The following is a 20549-nucleotide window of genomic DNA, read 5'->3' on the forward strand; positions in this document are numbered from 1 at the left end:
CCCAAAGCCTAAAATTTACAGTAGTCGTTCAGCCTGGCAATAATCAATCTTTCAAAAATCTGCACGTTAATGTTTCAAATGCAAGCTTTACTAGTTGTAGCGCCATCTGTGGCGCCAAAACAAACTGCTTTCTTATTAAACGAGAGCAGCAGCTTGCCATCAGGGATCGAAAGCTCAGATCTAGATGACGCGCACATCTGCTAAACGTTGAAATTGTGTCCTTAGCAGAATGAATAGTATCTGAGAGAACTTACGCCACCAGATAGATAAATAAGCTTTGCTTTCTCGATTCTTTAGAACTCGCTACGTGGTCTGCTAGTAACGCAACGCAGACGCAGCTCCCAGCGGCACGTCTGCTTTATGCGCGGCCCGCAGAGCCAACGCCCGCACTTGCGTTGGACCATTCATTGGTCGGTTCCCATGGCGACTGTGCACCTGTTGTGGCATCTCGTGCACGTTTAGCCAGCTACGAGGGGCGATATGGGGGCGGTCATCTGGTCAGGCCACGCGTGACGTCAGCTGATGCATGGCCGTTCCGTGACCCTCCCTTTCCCCATACGTGTCCGCGCGCAACGACACGCTCTCTCGGTCAAGTATTTTCTACGTGCGCACCCACTGGAAAACATATCGTTCGTGACCCGTTCGATGTCGTGCTTGTCGAAGCTCTGGGACACTTGGCTGGAAAGAACGCGTGCCTCTTCATATCTCTCTCGCACCGTCTAGATAATAACCACATTTTTTTGTTTGAGAAACGTGTATTCATAAGGCCCTTCGTTACGCGTTTTACATGCAAGAAATTTGGGGGGTGAAAAAGACTTTCTTGAAATCATTCAACAATTTGGAGTTGTCCTTTGCGAGTTATCCTTAAAGTGAAGAGAATTAACTACGACCAGCCATTCTGTGACATAAATTTAAGTGCCAAGTTGCACCACTGAAGCGTTTGCCAGCTCATATGTTCCCCTCCACTTATTTCTTCGTAACAATTTTTCCGGGAACAATCAAATTTTACCTGAAAACGACAAGCTCTATGTATGCAGTATGAACTTTAGAATTTTCAGGGGATAATTGGCAGCAGTTTTAGAGGATTTCAAGCTGGCCAACTTAGTTAATCATTTATTATGCAGTATTTATTCACTATACATATTATTTTGTGCAGCGAAATTTATTGTTGGTGGGTTTTTCAGTTGGTGGAAATGACCTGTCAACTTTGTTAAGGTGATCAACCTGATGCGTGCAGAAAGCACCACATTGTGGATATTTAGCGGAGCAATCCCTATTCTTCGGAACGTTGTCCCAAGCCTTCCATCTGCTCAGTAACCTAGCGACAGTTAATAAATGATATCTTTTAGCTTTTTGCATGCAAAAGAACTGAACAGACTGACATTTTCACAACTGCAACTGTCCACTGCTCACACTCGTGATCGCATTACCTAAGGCACAAAAAACGACCTTTGATCAGCTCCATAAATGTGCTTGAGAGTTCAGTACAAGTGCACAGCTTTTGCTATCGCACAGCATGCCTTCAAATATGGCAGTCAGCAAGCTAGTTTATGTGTCAATTCAGGTTTCAGGTTCTTTGCTTTGGTATGGAATAAAAAATATACGGCTGTGGCAGATGATTTGTGCTGCTGCCTTGTTCCTTAATGCATGTGTATTAATGCTTGCATGGGCTTTACTATAGGCATAGCTAAATTCCGCTGCAAAGGTCACCCATGGTGGCCATGATTGGTCACACCCAAACGTAGTGCTTTAGTTAGGCTGGAAAACAGTGCTGGTATGCTTTACGAGCTTTAACAGTCACACCTGGAAACCTGGCAACTACAGACAACTTGGTTGGGGCAAGAAAAAAGCAGCGCTGATGTTAAGATTATCTGAGAGGTAAATATGGGTTCCATTTTATGTTGCCATATACTCATTTCTCAAAGCAATCTTTACCTGCCATAGTATGGGATAGTCCTTCCAATGTTTTATCAGTGTTCTCAAAAAACAGATCAAAGTGCTTCTGCAGGCTGCACATTAAAATAGGAAGTAACAACACCAAATCTGACGTACTGACTGTTGCTTCGATCAGAGAAAATTGAAAAAAAAATTTTCTCCTCCTAACCACTTGCTTGTTTGGGCACCAATATCACACAAAGGTGGCATTTGGTGGCCAGTTTTGTTTTAAACTTCATTTGAGATGGGTACTTGACTGATTCGATCAAAATTAATAACAAAATCTCTATCGTCTGCGGTGACGGCAGACCAAAACAGCAAGCTTTCACAGCTCTGTGAAACCGGCAGTGACATCTGTGCCCTCCGGAAGAACGAGAGCTCTACTGTTGCAGCTGCAGCTGAACGCAATGAGGAGCAAGCAGTTGCGTGGTTGGTTTGAAAGCACATTCTCGAATATTCTATCAAAATTGTGTGCAGCTAACATCGGTTGCACGCGACTGCCTCCCTCCCTGCATCTTGTTTCACCCATGCATTTTTTCGCAGCTTGCCTGCACGGTAGAGTGCTCGTCCGTCCGGAGGGCATGTGACGGCACTACAGACATCACTGCTGTGAAAGTTCACAGTTTTGATTGACAGCCAGCAGTAGCGGACAGTTAAGCCGGGAGAAATTTTTTAAAATTTCCTCTGATTAACGCAACAGTCAGTATATGCACATGGAGTGGGGTTACTGAGGCTATGACAGTGTCCACGTCAACAACAGTGAATTAAGCAAACTGCTCCCAAAAATGGACACGGGGGTATTTTAGCTCTCTCAGCAACCGTTTAGCTTTGAAAGCACAACAATGGGAACATTTTTTTTCGCTTCACACTGCGCCGCTTTATCACGAGGCCAACTGCTTTACATGTCTGAGAGTTTGCATTTTTCTGCATCAGGCACTTTCCAAGACAGCAGTTACAAATGACAAAAGCCCGTATATGTAAGCCCAAGCTTTCCCCAGAACTTGTGATGCAATTAGCACAACTGAAACAACTTGCACACAGAGGCGGCTGCCTTGGACAGTGTCCAATTCTTACATCTTGCCATTGCACCATTTGGCATGGCACCTGATAGTGGCTAAAATTTCTGTGCAAGCGCTGCTGTGCCCGGCCAGATTCCAACCTTTCTGCAGTGATGTGACATCCATTAAACCAAGTAAAGACAGCACCATTCTAAATAGCCTTCGCAGCACCATCTTGCCCGCTGCCTTGCGCAAACTTGCATAGCTAAGCTTATCCACATGCAGAACCGAACCAAGTCAATGAGGTGCTACGTTTCTGAATGCCAAACCTTTTCATTCTTATCTTTCACTTATGCTAATTACGCACTTCCTATCTATACTAACACCATTCTGCGCTTGCACTCCGAGCGACAGAGCAACCGGAAACCATGGCGACGAGTCACATGGTTCATTCGGTAACTGCACCACGCACCACCGACATTTACCGCACTTGAGCAGGCGCGCACATCACGACCAACACGGTTGAGGTAACGCCGAACCAAAGGCCCACACTCGGGAAAAACGAAACTTTAGCGCAAACCTCGCACTCCACCGGCAGTGACCACAAACTGGCACGGCTCCCGCCGAGCCATAGCGGGGGAGTAGACAACGCGCAGGGAACGCGTGCCCCCCGGCGAACGACTCGTGCAGAGCCGAGTGGTGACCAGGTTCGCCCACGCCGGGCCCAGACTCGGCGCCGTGCGGCCACCCGGCACGTCGGTCACCTGATTCACGCACAGCACCGCGACGCCCGACCTCCACAGCCCGTCGAGCAGCGCGCCAAGGCGTCGAACCCCCTGCGCCCGCTCGGGGTCCGCGCGTAGCAGCGCCGCTACGGAGTCGATCACCAAAAGCGTCACTCGTCTCGTCCGCCGCAGCGCCGGCAGCGAGGTCTCCAAGCACTGAAGCAGCATGGGCCACTCTCCCAGTTGCGCGACCAGCACCCGGTCTCCGCGCACTCCGGTCGGGTCCATCTGACGCAGGCGTTTATCCGGAAAGCGCTCCTCGGTGCAGATGTACAACACATGCGCGTCGGCTGCCGTGAGCGCGGTTTGAAGGCAGAGCTGGGTCTTGCCGCTGCCGCTCTCGCCGCACAACTCGATGATGCCGCGGGTGCTCGGGCCGCCATCGAGGTAGGCGTCCAGAACGGGGCAACCAAGGCTCAGCCGGCGCCACTCTGGGCGCGCTGGCTCGCTCGCTCCGCGTCGCCACGCGCTGACAAGCTGTCGGCTCGCTTCGCTCCTCGAGAGTCCGCCGCTCAGGCGGTATTCAAGCGGCGTCAGCCTCAGGTCGATGTCGGAAGATTCTTCAGACGGCCCCGCACTTCCCGCCATTCTGTGGGCCGACCTGAAAGTCGTCTTCTGGAAGTACGTAAATTTGTAGCCATTGAGCAGCCAGAGCAGACGTTGCAGAAAAAAAAACTCCAAATTAATAGTAAAAGAACAATTTTAAAACAATTTAAAAATTGTTTGACAAAGATTTTATTTATTTTGTTGTTATTTCTTATTAATTTTTAGTTTTTGTCTCAAGATGACAGCAGCCTTGTTGATATGTGTTGTTGCTTCACACTGATAGCTCTACGTTAACAAAGCTAAAGAGTTCTACACGTTTTATCAAGAATAAAAATTCAAATTTATACTGTTTTCCCTCTCTCGGTAAAAGTAAAATACTGCGCGTAAGTTTTTTTAACGTGTTAGAAGAACACATGCACGCTCCAAACTAGCACATGTAACGATGCAAACCGCAAAGTATGCGGACCTACCGTAGTTCTCGCGTCATTTCGCTGGTCTGCGTTCGTAGGTGTCCGAAAGTGTAAACAAACAAAAAAGGACCACGCACGTGTTCATGTTTACTTTTTTGCCCCATAAATTTCCTGCTCTGCCTTTTCTGCGCAAGCGCTGTATTTCTGCGCATTCGATGCCAGCGCTAGCCGTCTCATGCTGTGGCAAGAATATATTTGCTTTTGTTTACCTTTGTGCGTTGTTTCGCAACGCAAAGAGACGTTTTGGAACTCAAGGCGCACACGTTTCGTTGGCGCCACGTGTATTAAAAGCTGCTTCGATTAGTCCACGGAGTAATCTGTGTAACGGACAGACTCGTTTTCAGAGATACCTGTAGGTTTTCTCCACAAATGTACTCATCCAGCTGCCTGAAGACACTGCAGCCATTTGTTTGAATTTCACAGACAACTGAAATTCATAGACAGCAGCCACAGACCACATGTGGCTTGCTAGAGACTGTAGAACATGTTTTAGTGGCGTGCCCAGCATATTCACTAGAAAGACTCATGCTTGCATCTGCTTTGAAGTCTTTTGACACCAGGCCGGCCCCTCTCGGAGGATTTGATCCTCGGCGCTTGGCCAGATAGTTTGAAAACTGTACAGGCAACGCGAGCGCTCTTACGCTTTTTAAGCGACACGGACCTTGCTTCGCGTTTGTGATGTTAGAAAGTTTGGCTTGTTTTAACGTATTTTTTTTCATCTGCCTCCTACCATCATCATCACCCCCCATCGTGACCCTCTTTTTTTTTTTCTCCTCTTCCCGTTCCCCAGTGCAGACTAGGAGGACAGATATTTATTTTTCCGGCCAACCTCTCTGCCTTTCCCGTCAATAAAGTTCTCTCTTCACATACAAGGATAATGTCCAGTAGCGAGAGATGCACAGACTAACCCACAACTATGCAGTGCTGTCAACCAGCAGCTTTTTTTTTTTTTTAGTCTATGTCAACCAGCAGCACCATGGTACTGTCATTTGTTTTCTGTACAGCCCAGTGCATTTTAATATTTATTTTTTGACCAAACAATAAGGCCCATCATGCAAGTCATACAGAATACCCTCATTCAAATTAAACAGCTGCTTCAAATTTCTATTCCCTCTACTGCACTGTCCAGCTTTCACTTTATGCAAAAAAAAAGTAGCAATGTGCACACTAGACTCAAATTAACACGGAGCAATACGACAGAATGCCAATCTCATTATTTGCACGCTACTGCAAATGATCAGGGATCGCCGCGTGGCATCAGACAGAGCTCAACATGCTGCTCAGGTGGTCCTATTGGTCGGCAGGTTGAACTTCAGAAACACTTTCGCGTCTCATGCAGTTTAGATTTTTTAAAGCACAAACCCTGTAACAGCAGATGCAAAATCACTAGTGTGTGGTCTTCAGACAGACCACACAAAATGCAATTGAACACACTGGCTTTGTTAGTGAACCAAAAATGCAATGAATTATCACTTTTGTTAAGAAAACACTTGAGAAAGTGAATATGGTGATCAACTTTATTTTTTTATATTCCATCAATCAACTGATCAAAAGATGCAGGGAAGGTCATAGCCTATTATCTGTCCCTTTGTTATTTATTTACACTGCATCACCAAACAGCCCAAAGTGGTACTTCTGCACTTTTTTCAAAAAAAAAAAATCATGAAAAAAACATGCACAGATTTTATTCCCCATCCCACCCAATCCCCTTTCAGAGTGCTGGAACATCAGTGTCTTCACCACTCCGCATCACCAATGGCTTTTTGGAAGACGTAGTCCTTTCCCTGAAGGTTCATTATGCCATCCTTGAAATGGAACTTCCAACGGTTACGACTCCGCGATATCTGCAGAAAAGGAAAAAAAAAAAGTTACGAGTGACACTTCATCTTTGACGAAAGATATGTACACTTTTACAGCGATAGCTGTTAGGACCACGTCCCTGGCTTGCGTGTCGCTGTTGGCGTAACCGGTAGGTGTGTTACCATGGTTACCACGGCAACCCGGGTATGGTTATCATCCCACAGGGCACCACACAGGATGTGTTAAGGCCTTTATTAATGCTGTGCGTCTGTTTGTGTCTCGTCTGATGTCAATATATGTCACGGCCAACCTGGGTCGCATAAGCCTACGGGTAGCTCTGTAACAGCCGCCTGCCAAAACTAAATGCCTACACAGCTATCGCTGAATCTCGTGTTACACAGCCGGAACTGTCCTGTGAATTTTTTCTTTCTCTTTTGAGCCTCAACAGTCCAATTATTTTGTGCACTACAAAAAACACAAGGAAGCTTCTGTGCCTGCAATTTTTCTCGAGTAGTACAGCTAAACACAACTATCGCAACAGCAGCAAAACGTTCCTCTTCAGACTGCGACCGTCGCTAGAAAAGTTTCTGAACTAATGGCCCACTAGTAATTCGGGAACACAAGAGAAAACTTAAAAGAGTGCAGTACACATTCTAAAGCACACACATGTTGCCAGTTTCCAATAAGAACATCCAAGGTTGCTATTACAACTACAGTACAATCGCGCTGATACGACTTTCACGGGATAACGAAAAATATTCAAATCATTGGAAATTCATACCTCAAAAAACAATCCGTATGCTGAAGCTAGGAAAATTCATTCACGCAAATCTATTTGCTGCTGATTGAATTCATTTAGACGCGCTGCCAATTAGTATGTGCAGCGCCTGCTGCGCCGCTGGCGATCGTGGCGTTGGCGATGTGCAGCTGCGAGAGTCACACCCACGTGGATGTGCTGTCCTCACACCACAAATGACGCCAATTACCCATCACACAGTATGCACCACAAGCACTCCGCATCACCGCTCAGTGGTGCATACTGCGTGGCATTGCCGATGTGAGGACAGCGCTCCTCGTGGGTGCCATTACTGCGTTCGAATAATGCAAAGGGGCACAGAAGAGCATTCAGACCAGCTGAAATTTTAAAAACTGCACAATGCACTTCGGCCAGGGAATTCTACGAGTTTGTATCAGCCGTAATCGTACCACTGATGTTTTACTTTTACTCTGTATGAAAATAACAGCAATGTTTCTGGCATTAATGACAAATCTAAGTGCACTACATTCTGCATATGCAAATCAACAAACACACCACTCTTACTTGTTAGCGACAACGTACTGCAGGCCAAAGATCTCCCCCATCCACCTTTAATTAACCCTGTCCTGCATCAATGTCACTACCTTACCTAAACTCATCCGCCCAACTGACTTTCTGCTTCCCCATGCTACAATCAGCTTTCCTTGGAATCCAATCTGGTACGGTGAACCTCTAGAGGGACCATCAATTATCCACTCTACACAGTACACGCCCTGGGCACGCCAATTTCCTCTTTTTGATTTAATTTACGATGCCTAATCCTAACTCCTGCTTGTTCCCCACACCACTTTGCTCTCTTATAGTCTCATAACATTACCCCTGTCTTTTCACTTTCTAAAGCTGACTGTGTTGCAGATTTAATTCCAAGCCTTTTCATCCACCTCCAAATTTCTGTCTGGTAGGTACTGGCAAGATAACACAATTACAGTAGCCGACGGCTAATTCAGACTCCAATAATTCGAATTTCGATGAGGCACCGTCAGTCATCCCATAGAAGCGCATACACATTCGCGACGGATATTTCGGACTTCGAGTTCGATTTTTCGGACTAATTTCAGTCGCCTGTGGGCCAAAATATGCCATTTTATCGGCTTTTTGCCGGCGCGAAAGGCGCCATCTTGGATTTAGGTGGGTTTACTCTGCAGTTGGATTGGCTTGACATACTTTCTGTATAATTTATACCAGTAGAGGTCCTTGCAATCTTTGAGACTTCGAGGTGGCAATCGGATTGTCATCGCCGTCAACTTGCTTTTGTCGCCAACGTTCTTGCGGGCAGTTATCGCTTTTCTCATACGTTGTAAATTGAAAATTGGTAGTTGGGGAAAGTAAATGGCGCAGTATCTATCTCGCAATATCGCTGGGCACCTGAACCGCGCAAGAGAAAAAATGAAGGAGGGACTGAAAAAAGAAAGGAAGAAAGAGCAGCCGTAGTGGAGGGCTCCGGAATAATTTCGACCACCTGGGGATCTTTAACATGCACTGACATAGCATAGCACACGGACGCCTTTGTTTTGCCTCCATCGAAACGCGGCCACAGCGGTCGGGTTCGAAAGCGGGTACTCCGATTCAGTAACCGAGCACCCTAACCACTGAGCCACCACGGCGGGTCTCGTACGTTCGCCGCTCGCTGTTTCGTCACTTGGGTTAATCCGACCGCGTTGACCGAGTGGAGAGTCTTCACGAAGCTACATTCGTTCACCGTTTTGTGATTGCGTCCGGCGGTTCCACCGATCTGAACGTCAAGTTCATTGTCTTTGCGTGTGTTTGACGAGCGGTGTGGTGCACACTCGGGTTGTGGACAACATGGTGCCGCCGGATCCGTCAAGAAGCGCGGGAATTATTCAACTAAATGCCGTGACTTTGCTGTCTAGCGTGTACAGTGAAAGTAAAATTTTGGCACAAATACAGGCGTAAATCATCATCAGCTAGAGAAATTTGCCGGAAGGTAAAACCAGTGACATTTTTAAGCCGATTTCATCTCAATAAAGCAATTTTTTTTGTACTGCACGGATTTTTCGGACTGTTCGATTATTCGGACCATTTTTTCGGGTCGCTTCGAGTCCAAAAAATCGGTCAGCAACTGTATATACTTCCCTCTGGAGAGCTACGGTAAGCTGTTATTGATTATTTAGTACCTCCAATATCTAAGTATATGTCGACCCGTATTTTAGTCCAAATGATGACGTAGTGGTCTGTCAAACAAGCTCTCTGTTACGCCGCACTCTACCTTGTCGTACTGGCAGACGACCACGTTGTCAATCTCAAAGTTTTCGGTGGCCTCCTCGTCAGAGACGTCATCGTCCGAGTTGAGGGGCTCCACCTCTTCTTGGGGGCCATCCTCGTTCTCGTCCTCCTGTGGCCCATCCTCGTTGCCTTCCTCTTCGTCTTCATTGAACTCATCTTCATCCTCGTCCTCGTCACTGGTGTCCTGCACCCCGTCCAACTGGACCACACCACCCACGCCAGGCTGCGGCGCTGCCGCTGTCACGACCTGTGTGGGCATCTGACAGCAACAAGTGATGTAGGCTATGAGACGCTAGTAACAAGACAAGTCAACAAGCACAAATACTATATATATAGGCTAAGGCAGTCAGTCGATCACAAATGGAAGTCCATGAGGACTTACTTTTAAGAACGCTCTTCTTTCCTTAGAGACACACTAGGGAAACTTCCTTCCAATTTTTGTCATCAGTAAGTACTGATTGTATGGCTTTTTGTGGCTGGGTTGATGTTTGATTCATAGCAAAAAAACGCGTTTATTGTTGAGAAAACTGAACTCAAAAATGTAAAATTTTTTTCCGAAAATGTAGATATCGAAAAGGACTCTGTGATCACCACTTAGAAGAGAATGGCTACAACTTTCAGCCAAAGACGTGCGAAAAAAAAAAAACTGCCTTGACATCATTGCAGTTTGCTGGTGAGAATCGGCCACTGGCGGCAACACCTGTGCTTCATTTTTTGGCCTCTCCTAGCATATAAAGGCTCTGTTTTAATATATTGATACAGACCAACTTTAATTCGTCCTCGGTGTCCCGTTCAAAGCAGTATCACAACAGCCCACAAGTGAAAACGCACCTGACCCGCAGCAGTGGCGGTGGTGTACGCTCCTCCCGCGAGAGTGACCACAGGGTGAAACTGGAGGGGGCCTGCTGTCGTGGCCGCTGGTCGATCAGACACGTTGATCACGCCACCCTGGATCAGGCTGGCAGCCACATCTGGGTGCAGAGCCAAGGCTGCAGCTGCGGCCGGAGAGGACTGCAACGAGAAATGCACAGCAGACGGTCTCAAAAATAATGCACCGCAGAGCAGAGACACAGCAAAACCTCGCAGGTATGTTCCCCTTTCACACAGTCAAAATCGCGAACATTAAATATAATGTCCCATAGAGTTATTGCACTATTTTTCTCCCAGTTAATACATTCCCAGATAATAATGCCCAGCTACTACCGCATTTACATGATTGTAAGTCGGCCTATTTTTTTAAATTTGAAAATCCGAAGTTCTGTGTGTGGGTGGGGGTCGACTTACATTCGAAAAGAAAATATAGCACCATAAACAAAGGTGAGACAAACGAGATATCAGGGATGCTACAACATGGCTGCAACTTTGTTTGCTCTACGGCTCTACCCAGTACCATGCGGTTACTGAAAAGGATTTTTCTTTTTTTTACTTTCAACTGCGCACTTGGTGCTCGAGAGTGCCGATAGTTGATGGAAGGGCCGCTGTTCCAATTGTGATGGTCTTGTGGTAGAGCATCCACTTCGCATTCGGGAGGTGCTGGGTTCGATCCCCACTGTCGCCAGATACCCGCCGGTTTTCTAATGGGCAGAAGATTTCCCCCGGCCTGGTGGTCGGCACCATCATTCAGAACGGCAGTGCTTCCGAGGAGTGTCAGTAGCTAACGGAAGAGCCGATGCCGCTCACACATAGCATGCCTAGTTTCTCTTTGGCTCTGTTTGACGGATTTGACAGCTGCTGGACACATTTTACCAGTTTTTAATTTAGTGCTTCATCATTCATCATTTCTGCTCAGGGTCCAGTAAGCGTCAGGCGCTAGTTCATGGCTACATTCAAGATGGCTGTCATTCTTTATGCTGTTGAAACGAACAACCGCACACTGGGCCACAAGTTCGACGGCTCAGAAAGGGTGATACAAGCGTGGCGGCTGTAGCAAGGCTAAATTTTCAGCTGTTCCACGTGATGGCGTGGTGCGGTTGTTTGCAGAGTGTGGGGATTTCGACATCAGAATGACTTGCTGTGGGACCGCAGCAGCGATGGCGACAGCAGCATTAGTGAGGACGATGGCGCAAGTGTGGACGGGTAGTCCAGTAACTACTAATACATTTTAACGTGAGAGCGTTAAGGAGCTCATAAGGCGGAAAAGCAGTCGTTGTCGCCACAGTCTAAGGCTGGCACGGTGGCGCTTTTCGCGCTGGCCTTGAGCCAATGCTTCGTCAACATGCAGAACCGGCACCTCCCATAGACTCCTCGTGAGCTGCCCTCGATGATGCTGTCACATTATACTCTTAAAGACGAAGCATAAGTGTCCTCCAAGTTTTTCATTTTGGAATTTCTTTTTTTTTTCCCGAGATGCGATATTGGGGGGGGGGGTCAACTTACATTCCAGTCAACTTACTAGTGTGCAAACACAGTACATTGAGTTACCAACAGCACATGTGCAAACATACAAGAGGACCGAAAATGGGAGCCCGCCACATGTAAAGCTGGAATGAAGCGACACGGCTGCCCTGCAGTACCTAGGTGCAAATGGGCAAAGCATGAATGCACGCACGCACATACACATAAAAAAAAGAAAAAGTGATAACATACAAGTTTGCCACTCATGTGAAGACGCAACAATGGCTTCTGTGTGGTGCCTAAGGACAAGGGGAGAAAGCATTCGACAACTATAATGCCGCGCTTACATATGAGCAGACTGGCTCTGGGGAATGAAGCATGAAAAGCAAGAACACCCTGAAAGTCAGCTGCAATGGCTTCCCGTGAGTGCACAGGTGCAAGGAGGCGAAGCATAAAAAAATGAAGAGATTTCTTTTACTTTCAGCGTCGCCACCGACAGACCGGATGTGTTGCGAGGTTCATTCCGTGCTTAAGGCAGTGCAAATGCAGACCAAATTCTGCGAGCACTAGATAACGAGCTGTTCAAACCTTGTGCCAAGAAACGCTAATCAGCATTTTTATGCAGCAAAATTTTAAATAAATGCCTTTGAACCTCATTCAACAGTTACATTTTTCGAAATTAGGTAGTTTGGATCATACATTTTCCCAGATAATATGTCCTTTTTGGCATTTCATTTTTAAATGTATCAATGAGGTTTTGCAGTGTATGGCCACAAAAGCTCTCCCACTTCCAGGTTTGCACGAGCACGTACAAACTAGCATCGGCCTTCAATCTTTTTACCCTGAAGGAACCTCATGAGAAATCAAAAGATGCCGAGGAAGCACACACGTTTTACTTCTATCCCTTGCCGTCCTACGTGCATACGAAAAACGAGCATGCAGATGCATGACCTCTTGAAAATGCCCAAACCTAATTAATAATGCCTGGCTGCGTTGGAAAACAGTGCTATGGGCAATCACAATAACAGTAGAATCTCGATCATATGAATCTCACGGGGTCACGATAAATATTCTCATCATCCAAAACGAACAAAATTCGTAGGCAGTTTATGTTAATCTGTTTTTGGCTGACGGGGTTTACTTATAGCTGGCCGCCAGCGCTGCCTTAAGGCGCACGCAATGTACGGGCCATGCACTGCTGCTCACTGCTCGTGGTGCGCACTGCACAACTGGCGATCACATCGGCAATGTACGGACAGCAAGTACTTGATGCTCGAGGGCGCAGTCACGGCTCGTGTGTTTCTATCATCAGCAGTGCGGCAAGGAGTAGCTCTTAAAGTATGAATTTCTGCCCAATGCGCACAATGCACTCTGACCAAGGCATTTTACGAATTCGTATCAATCAGGATCATCAAGATTCTGTTGCACAAGTATTTAGTCCCAAAATAAAGCGCATAAAGGAATGATTCATATCGAGGAATTTGTTACACGGCAGTTCGTTACATCTAGGCTTAACTGCAGTAGCAATGCTTGTTCTTAGTTAAGCGATTTATCTGGCAAAATGAACGTGCAGTTGAGATCGTGCCATGCTTTTGGTGGAATGCGTTGCTTCTCGCACTGCACTTGAAGGGCAGAAATGGCGTGTGCCACCAGTGCTACAGCAGCGCAGCCCCACACTCACCATGACAGTTGCCTGGCCGGGCAGAGTGATGGTCAGCTTCTGGTCCACCAGGGCTGGGGAACCCCGCAAGGGGGGGTGGTACTGAACCAGGGTGGGCTGCACCAAGCCATTGGGCCCTATTGTCAGCGGCTGGGCAGCTGCAAAAACCCACAAACAGATCAGCAAGAACTTCTCTCTCCCACTTTTTCTAGAGGGAGAATAACCTCGAATTGAAGACGCCACAGGCACTGGCACGCATACACAAAAAAATAATGATGCCTCACATTTTCCAGGCACACCCAGGCTGAAAGGGATGCCATAGGTAACGGCATTCGGAGGGTCTGGACAACTTGGATTCCCTTAAAAGAGTACACACAGCAAGATTCGAACTTTCTTTTTTCCACTAGGAACCATGCTAATGCCACAGCTAAAAACAACATAATTCCCAGTTTTCTAGTGCAATAGTAGTGATTTCTTTTTTTTTGTTTTGCTTTCAAACATTTTGCAGAGAAAGCGTTTGGTAGTATCAGTTCCCCAATCCAGGCTGCTCATGTGATGTCACAAGCAAATGGTGGTAGTTGTGGAGCGCTGACTTCATTTTTACACCTGGTAGTGACAACCTGACAGCAGCTGACACGCCTCCGCTCTAGCTCACATACTCTCCCCTCGCATACCTATATATTTCCATCCCACGAAGAAAAAAAAGAAAAGTTTGCCAATCGACTCCCATCCATGTCGTTCTTGTGCCCTGTCTCTGTGCTATAGACCTTTTCACAAACAGGTCCATGGGCGCCGCCACATTGGGCACTGGACTGTGCTCGTAGTACAGGAAAGAGTTGAGGATTTAGTTCCCCCACATTCTCCCCACAGCCCAGAAAACTAGTTTTCCCGAGGGTCGTGAAAAGGCTTATAGCAACAGTCGAGCAGCCTGAAGCAGTGTGCCGAAAAGACGAGCCATAGGACTAGCCTAAAAGCCATTTGCCACGGCTTGCTGCTCAAGCAGAGGCAAAATAACATGACAGAAGCGGAGGTTCGCAGGGCACTGAACGAACCAGTCACGTAATGCGAGGGTAAAATACAATCAGGGCTTAATCTAAAGATAAAAAAAAAGCTCAGGGACAGAGATAAACGAAAGAAAGCCTGCCAGGAAATTGTTCACATAAGAGACAGTGATCGATCTCACTAGTGGTAATGCATTACCTTGCTTCCTCTACGCACTTAAATTAAGCATGCCTTTACTCGCAGGTCGTGCCAGCTATAATTCAGCTAAGCTCTTGTGGAGAATCACATACCCACACCATGTGTGCAGATTCTCACACAAGCACATACCACTACTAGCTGTCAAATAATCAAGCAAAGGAGACTGCTCGGTACCAGCGACGCACCAGCAAATGCTGCTAAGTTTTCTGGACACTGTAAAGAACAGAGTGGGCCGTTGAGCAAAGAATTAAAAATAAAATGCTCAACTCGCACCGCCAAAGGCACAACGGGGCTCCTGGGCACCGCAAGAAGTATGCTGGGCCAGGCAAAAAGAGTGAAAAATAAAACGTTCTAGCTCGTGCCACTAAGTATAACGGGTTTTCCTGGCCACTACAGTGAATAAGATGATGGGGGCACCGAATTAATGCGCAAGGTGTAACCACAACGAATGCCAAATTCCACCAGTGACTACACATCACTTATGTTGAGGTCATTTTTATAGCTTTGAAGGAACAATGAGGACATTAACTCCGTCCAATTTAGCTTCCCGGTAAAAATCGATTCAGTGGTCTTTTCTGCCTACGCTGAAATTTGTTTGGCAGCAAATATCAAGTTTGCTGCTGAGAAAATTGCATTCAAAAATTTTTCTGCAACTCGTGACGTCAAGACCTAGAAGGACTCCGTGATTGCCATCTAGAAGTGAATGTGGTGCAGCCAAGCATCGGGGATCTGCACAAAAAGCTGTCTTGTAAGCACCGTGTTATTCTTGCGAAAATGGGTGGCGGTAGCAACACTTGTATTTAATTTCTTTGTTCTTTTCTAGCTTATAAAATCTACGTTTTTCATTACAACTGGCCTGTTTGTCACTGGAATGCAGCAATCTATTGACACAAGCCAACTTCAATTCGTCCTCATTGTCCCTCTTTAATGCTGTTCCTGGCTATGGCACCGGCTAGAATTTTTTTTTTTCGCGCTGCCATAGTTACTTTGGCCTTTCCCAGAGGCTTTTGTGAGAAAGCTTTCAGGGCCAACACAAGGCCATAAGTGTATGAAGAAAGAAATATTCACACAAGAAAACTGACAAGAGGTTCGTGATGTGAAGTATGCACGGATGGTAAGCTTACTCTGTATGGTGGGCTGCCGAGTGACTGTAAGAAACATACACACAAGAAAAATGATGAGGTTGGCGATGTGAAGAATGCAAACAAGATGAGCTTACTCTGTGTGGTGGGCTGCAGAGTAGCTGTTGCAGTAGCCTGTGGGCGGGTGACCTGGGTGGGCACAGGGTGGTCCGGTGGGTCAATGGCCTTTGACTCAAGTAACTTCTTCTCCCAGATCTGCATTCACAAATGCAACCACACAAAGATCCCCGTACATATGCTTAAACAAAAAATGTACAGAATGCTTGTAAATGCTCTAGCGCAAGCAAGGTTAAAACAAGGCAGGCCAGACATGGTCATCACGCATTGATTATCCTTTATTTTCTTTGTTCGCCGAACTTACTTTAACAAGATGACATTTAACCAGCAGAAAACAGCAAAGGAAGCTGACATGCAATCTATGTTTATTGGGCAAAGGCAGCATTTTTTTTTTTGGCACTTTTCCTTTAGTAGGAACCTGCGATGTTTTGCTCATTTATTACTGAACAAGTTGGCTCAGGATTGTTCAACTTTTATTCATACTTACTCATCTTAGTGCAACGTCCACATTATTAAAAAAACTCTGAAATGCCTTCTGAGGAAAATGCCTTCTGCTTGCTCAACCTCTGCACTGTGTTGTCACGAACACCTGAGCCAAATAACACACAGTGACACTTCTACACACAGCGGAGAACCCACAATTGCACGAAAAGATGATGAGCCCTTTCCAGCAACTTTTTCATACTCGCACCCTCCATCTCATGCTCCTGCATCTGTCGGTTAAAATATGGCTATTAGCTCGATTCTTTTAGACGTCACGTAGCTACTATGGCCTCGGCGGGTCAAGAAGCTCTGCTCCACAGGGAATATAGACCTCTCCCCTTTTGTAAACAATGTGACGTTTGGGAAGCATGTGAGCAAGAGAGCACGCTGAAAGAAAACGGACTTGGTTGGCAAAAGCGGCTTTTTTGGTCGGGTCTGCCTGCTGTACAGAGCATCGAGAGCTGTCGGAAGCTGCATATTTTCTGCCTGAAATTGTGCATTACCTATATTTAGATACGGCCCAAGTAGATGGCATTCCAGTGCCCAAACATATTAGCGAGTGGCAACAGGAAAAGTAATTTCAAGTCTACAGCAAACGTGCACTTCGGAGATATTTTTGTGTATTAGAACAAGCCTGACCTGTGTAGTGCGCAGGCAGAGAAATCCTAACCGCTTGAAAAGTACTGGACCTCGCAATGGAAGGAAAAGTTGGCAAAGGAATTTATTTCAGACCTCAGCACTGGTTACAGCATCCTAAAGGCCCCTCACAGAAGTGACTGCACAGCTCATACAAAGTGCATGTGGGCACTCGTAAGCGACGACAGCAGCGTATGCACAAGCATCAAGCTTGACTGGCCAATTTTTTTCTCAGGTACAGACATTTCTAGTTTGTCTCGTTTAGATTTCGTTCTGCCTGCCGAACACATGATGTCATTGCTAGAACGTATATCATTCAGGGTAAGTGTGGAACAACCAATCCGGTGTGCATCGGTAGAACCAGCTGTACATAAAACAGCGGGGTAATTAAGCGCGTTTTGTACAACAGCGCACAACATTTATGCAGAGCGCGCCAATATTTGAAAGCGCACAGAAATGATGCAAGCAAGACCTCCTTTCTACTCGGACATGACAGCGCTTGACCGAGCACGGTATGTTAAGATTTCAGGTTGGATTGCGGCTGTACTTTGAGCGGCCGAGGTGCTGGCAGGCCGTCTCGTGACAGAAGCTAGCTTCTTGAACACATACTGCCACATTGGAATAAACTATGAATGCCTATTTAGTAGCTCTTGAAGAGTATTTCCAGCAGTCACGTGCCATCCGGGTCTTTGAGAGCTCCATCGGTCATGATTTCAGTAAGATCCATTTGGGAGGAGAATAAAGCAAACTAAGTGCTTGCTTGTTCACCCAAAAATAAATTCGTGCATGAGTACCTGAGTAAATGCGCTTATAACCAAGTGCACTCCGAAGATCCTGACAGAGCTTGACATCGGTCACTTAGCTCTCTGCACGGTTCCAAAACCCATTTCTCATTCGTTTTCGCTATTCGGAAAGCGGAAGGAATACATGCAGCTGGTCTTCTTAGATTGATTAGCGCCTTCCAATGCGTAAAAACTCGACACCATTGAAAAAACAGAGCAAACCGTCACTACACGAGACCAAATCCACTGCACCATGCCACCATCAGCGGACTGTTTTGCGAACCACTCCAAGTCATGCCCTTCGCCCCTCCTCCAAAACGTCATGCGTGACGAAGGTCGAGAGAGGTCTATTCCCGTGAATGTTGACAGCCGGCAATGAGTGTTGGCAGAGGAACATTAACCTTTCAGCGTGTAAGAAGTGACAAGAGGAGATGGAAAGGGGCGAAAATGCTGAAATTTATATTTTGACAGCAGATAACCAAGCTTCTGAAAAACGCATTTAAAAAATTCTTGTTAGAAGGTTCATGGAACAGCGCCCTTTAATATCCCACGGATACCGCAACTTTATTCAGAGCCCCTTTAAGCGTACTCAGATATTAAATTGTGCTAGTTCGTGTGTCCTTCAGTAAAAAAGCAGCACAAAAAACAAGGACAGAGAGAAACCAAGAAACAGCAGCCCCACTGTTTGTTGCTTTTTGTGAGTCAATGTGTTTTTAAATTCTTTTTTTCACCGAAAATACACATGCTAAGAGTTGGAAAGAAAGGACTGGCAGGAAATTGGCCAACATTACGGCCGACCAACAATTGTGCTCACCTGACGCAGCTCCTGAAGAGCCTGCTCGTCGACGCCTTCATCCAGGAATACGTCTTTCACCCCATTGATGACATCCTCAATCACACTCCTGTACAGCTTGGGCTGCGGACAGAAGAAATGTACATCCCTTGCAAAAACAATCCCGTCTATCCACTGCTTTCTATACCTCACCCACTGGCCACGTGTAGTAGCCGACTTTTGCACTGACACTAAAAGCTTTCCGATGGTCACCTCAAATGTCTCACGTGGGGCTAACCTTTTGCAGCAACTGAATACATATGATGAAATTAGACCAATATAAGTTTTATAGACATGAAAAGTCTAAAGTCACTGACTAACAATCACAGACATTTCCATAGCTGACCAAAGGTAAACACTTTTTTTTTTCCAATAAGTTCAACAAAGTACAGAAGCCCCAGATGGCATTTAAGATTTCCTGGGGTGAACAAAGCTCACCAGTTCAAACCGGAAATGAGAATATCACACAACATTAACCGAAGGGAAATGTCGGTGGTAATTTTCTTGCAGTGTAAACACAGTACCCAATTACCGGAGGGCTTAAGCAGGACACAAGTGGATGTTTCGCAGCGTCAGCCTAGGAGGACGATTTTACTTGTACCACGAATTCGCGCACTCACAGCGTAAGCATACGTACATACTAGGAACACAGAATGTGTATAAAGTTAGCAATATTCAAATAATAAACTCGCAAATAGTGCAGCCCAAGCCAAAGTTATTTCGCCACCTATGCCTGGACTTGCTTGGTTGAACTGCACAGTACACAGGTAGTATGCGCAGTTTCATTTCGATAACGCTATGAGAACGTCCGTTTGAAACTGGCTACCTCCAGTGCTCACCACGCCTCACTACGAGCAGAAACTGAACACCTGCCTTTTACAGGCCACATCCGTGCAGCCGCAGCGATCTGCAGCACACACAGCACTGCACCGATTCAAGCATTACCGCGGCAAGCGGACACCGACTGCATTGTTCCGACCTTCGTTGTCATGTGCGGCACCGAAAGGCGTTGACCTTTCGAGCTGAAGAATGCCGAAAGCTTAACGATTTAACTCGTGGTAGGGCTAATTTGGCCGTTAGCATGCAGTGCAGTAGCGATGACCACCCGCAGTTCATCCAGCCAAACTCCTAAGCTGAGGCGGCGGAAGGACGTTGGATGGATTACGCGTACGCATTTCATTTAAATGCGACAGCAGTAAGAATTGCTTCTTGCCCCAAGCACTTCCTTCGAAGCGCTAAAGAGCACGTTTGCGGAGTGCGGGAATTCAACTCGGCCGGCCCCACCGCAGTGCACGCGGAGATAGCCAAAAATGAGTGTCACGCACCACGCCAGCTGCGGCCATGGAATCCAAACCGGTGGTCCCCGGGCCGCTCCCAACGGTTGCGCGCCAAGCTACGTCGGTGGAATCCACCGATCACAGATTCTTTCAGATCCTCGGTTCAGTCATGCGAAGCAGTACGAAGCTCAGTCAACCCTTTAACGCGCCTATGGCCAGGCCTGGCCAGGCTATGCTGCTAGTCTCCGTCTTCCGTTGGCAACTGTTGAGCAACGTTGCTAGATGTCGTTAACGTCGTGTTCGTATCTGTGTTGAGTGGAGGGATAATAATGTCTTTATCCTTTGTATCGGGAGGCAGCTTGCGCCACCTAGCCTATACTTCGCCACAGTGCATAGTTACTCTATGGCCACAGCGATGATGATGATGATAATGATGGCCAGGCGACATCGGGCGACCATCAAAAGACCGATAGGACCGATGTCAGGGTCGTTCTGGCTGCGCCGTGCGTTTGCTACATTGCGTTAACCAACTACACAATACAAAAAGTAGT

At 46.6% G+C, this 20549-nt stretch overlaps 2 protein-coding genes across 6 annotated transcripts; both read right to left on the minus strand.

Moving 5' to 3' along the window:
• Positions 1-3502: 3502 nt before the first annotated feature.
• Positions 3503-4340, minus strand: spn-B (X-ray repair cross complementing protein spindle B). Its single transcript, XM_077666441.1, has one exon. The coding sequence runs from the start codon at positions 4304-4306 to the stop codon at positions 3503-3505; it is 804 nt and encodes a 267-aa protein (XP_077522567.1). The 5' UTR covers positions 4307-4340.
• Positions 4341-6237: 1897 nt separating this feature from the next.
• Positions 6238-20304, minus strand: TfIIA-L (transcription factor IIA L). Of its 5 annotated transcripts, none has more exons than XM_077666442.1 (9): positions 20047-20304; positions 18704-18805; positions 16009-16126; positions 15914-15937; positions 13874-13948; positions 13611-13747; positions 10427-10606; positions 9579-9854; positions 6238-6578 (listed from the first exon to the last, which is right to left on the minus strand). In XM_077666442.1, exons 1-9 carry the CDS (start codon positions 20062-20064, stop codon positions 6471-6473), a joined length of 1038 nt encoding a protein of 345 aa, XP_077522568.1. In that variant the 5' UTR covers positions 20065-20304; the 3' UTR covers positions 6238-6470. The 5 variants fall into 5 exon arrangements, with proteins under 5 accessions (XP_077522568.1, XP_077522572.1, XP_077522569.1 ...); XM_077666446.1 differs by having other exon boundaries at positions 16009-16751; positions 16803-18805; positions 20047-20282; XM_077666443.1 differs by lacking the exon at positions 15914-15937 and having other exon boundaries at positions 20047-20275.
• Between the last annotated feature and the right edge of the window lie 245 nt (positions 20305-20549).

The sequence above is a fragment of the Amblyomma americanum genome, chromosome 5 (assembly GCF_052857255.1).
Source record: "Amblyomma americanum isolate KBUSLIRL-KWMA chromosome 5, ASM5285725v1, whole genome shotgun sequence".
Lineage (NCBI taxonomy): Eukaryota > Metazoa > Arthropoda > Arachnida > Ixodida > Ixodidae > Amblyomma > Amblyomma americanum.

What these genes read in the sequence shown, in the direction of transcription:
- spn-B (XM_077666441.1), bottom strand. Translation starts at nt 4,306, where the DNA reads ATGGCGGGAAGTGCGGGGCCGTCTGAAGAATCTTCCGACATCGACCTG.
- TfIIA-L (XM_077666442.1), bottom strand. An exon ending in TCTGCAGCCCACCACACAGA is followed by an intron (nt 15,938 to 16,008) that starts GTAAGCTCATCT and finishes TGTTTCTTACAG; the next exon opens with TCACTCGGCAGCCCACCATA. An exon ending in CCGGCCAGGCAACTGTCATG is followed by an intron (nt 10,607 to 13,610) that starts GTGAGTGTGGGG and finishes TTCTCGTTGCAG; the next exon opens with TCCTCTCCGGCCGCAGCTGC.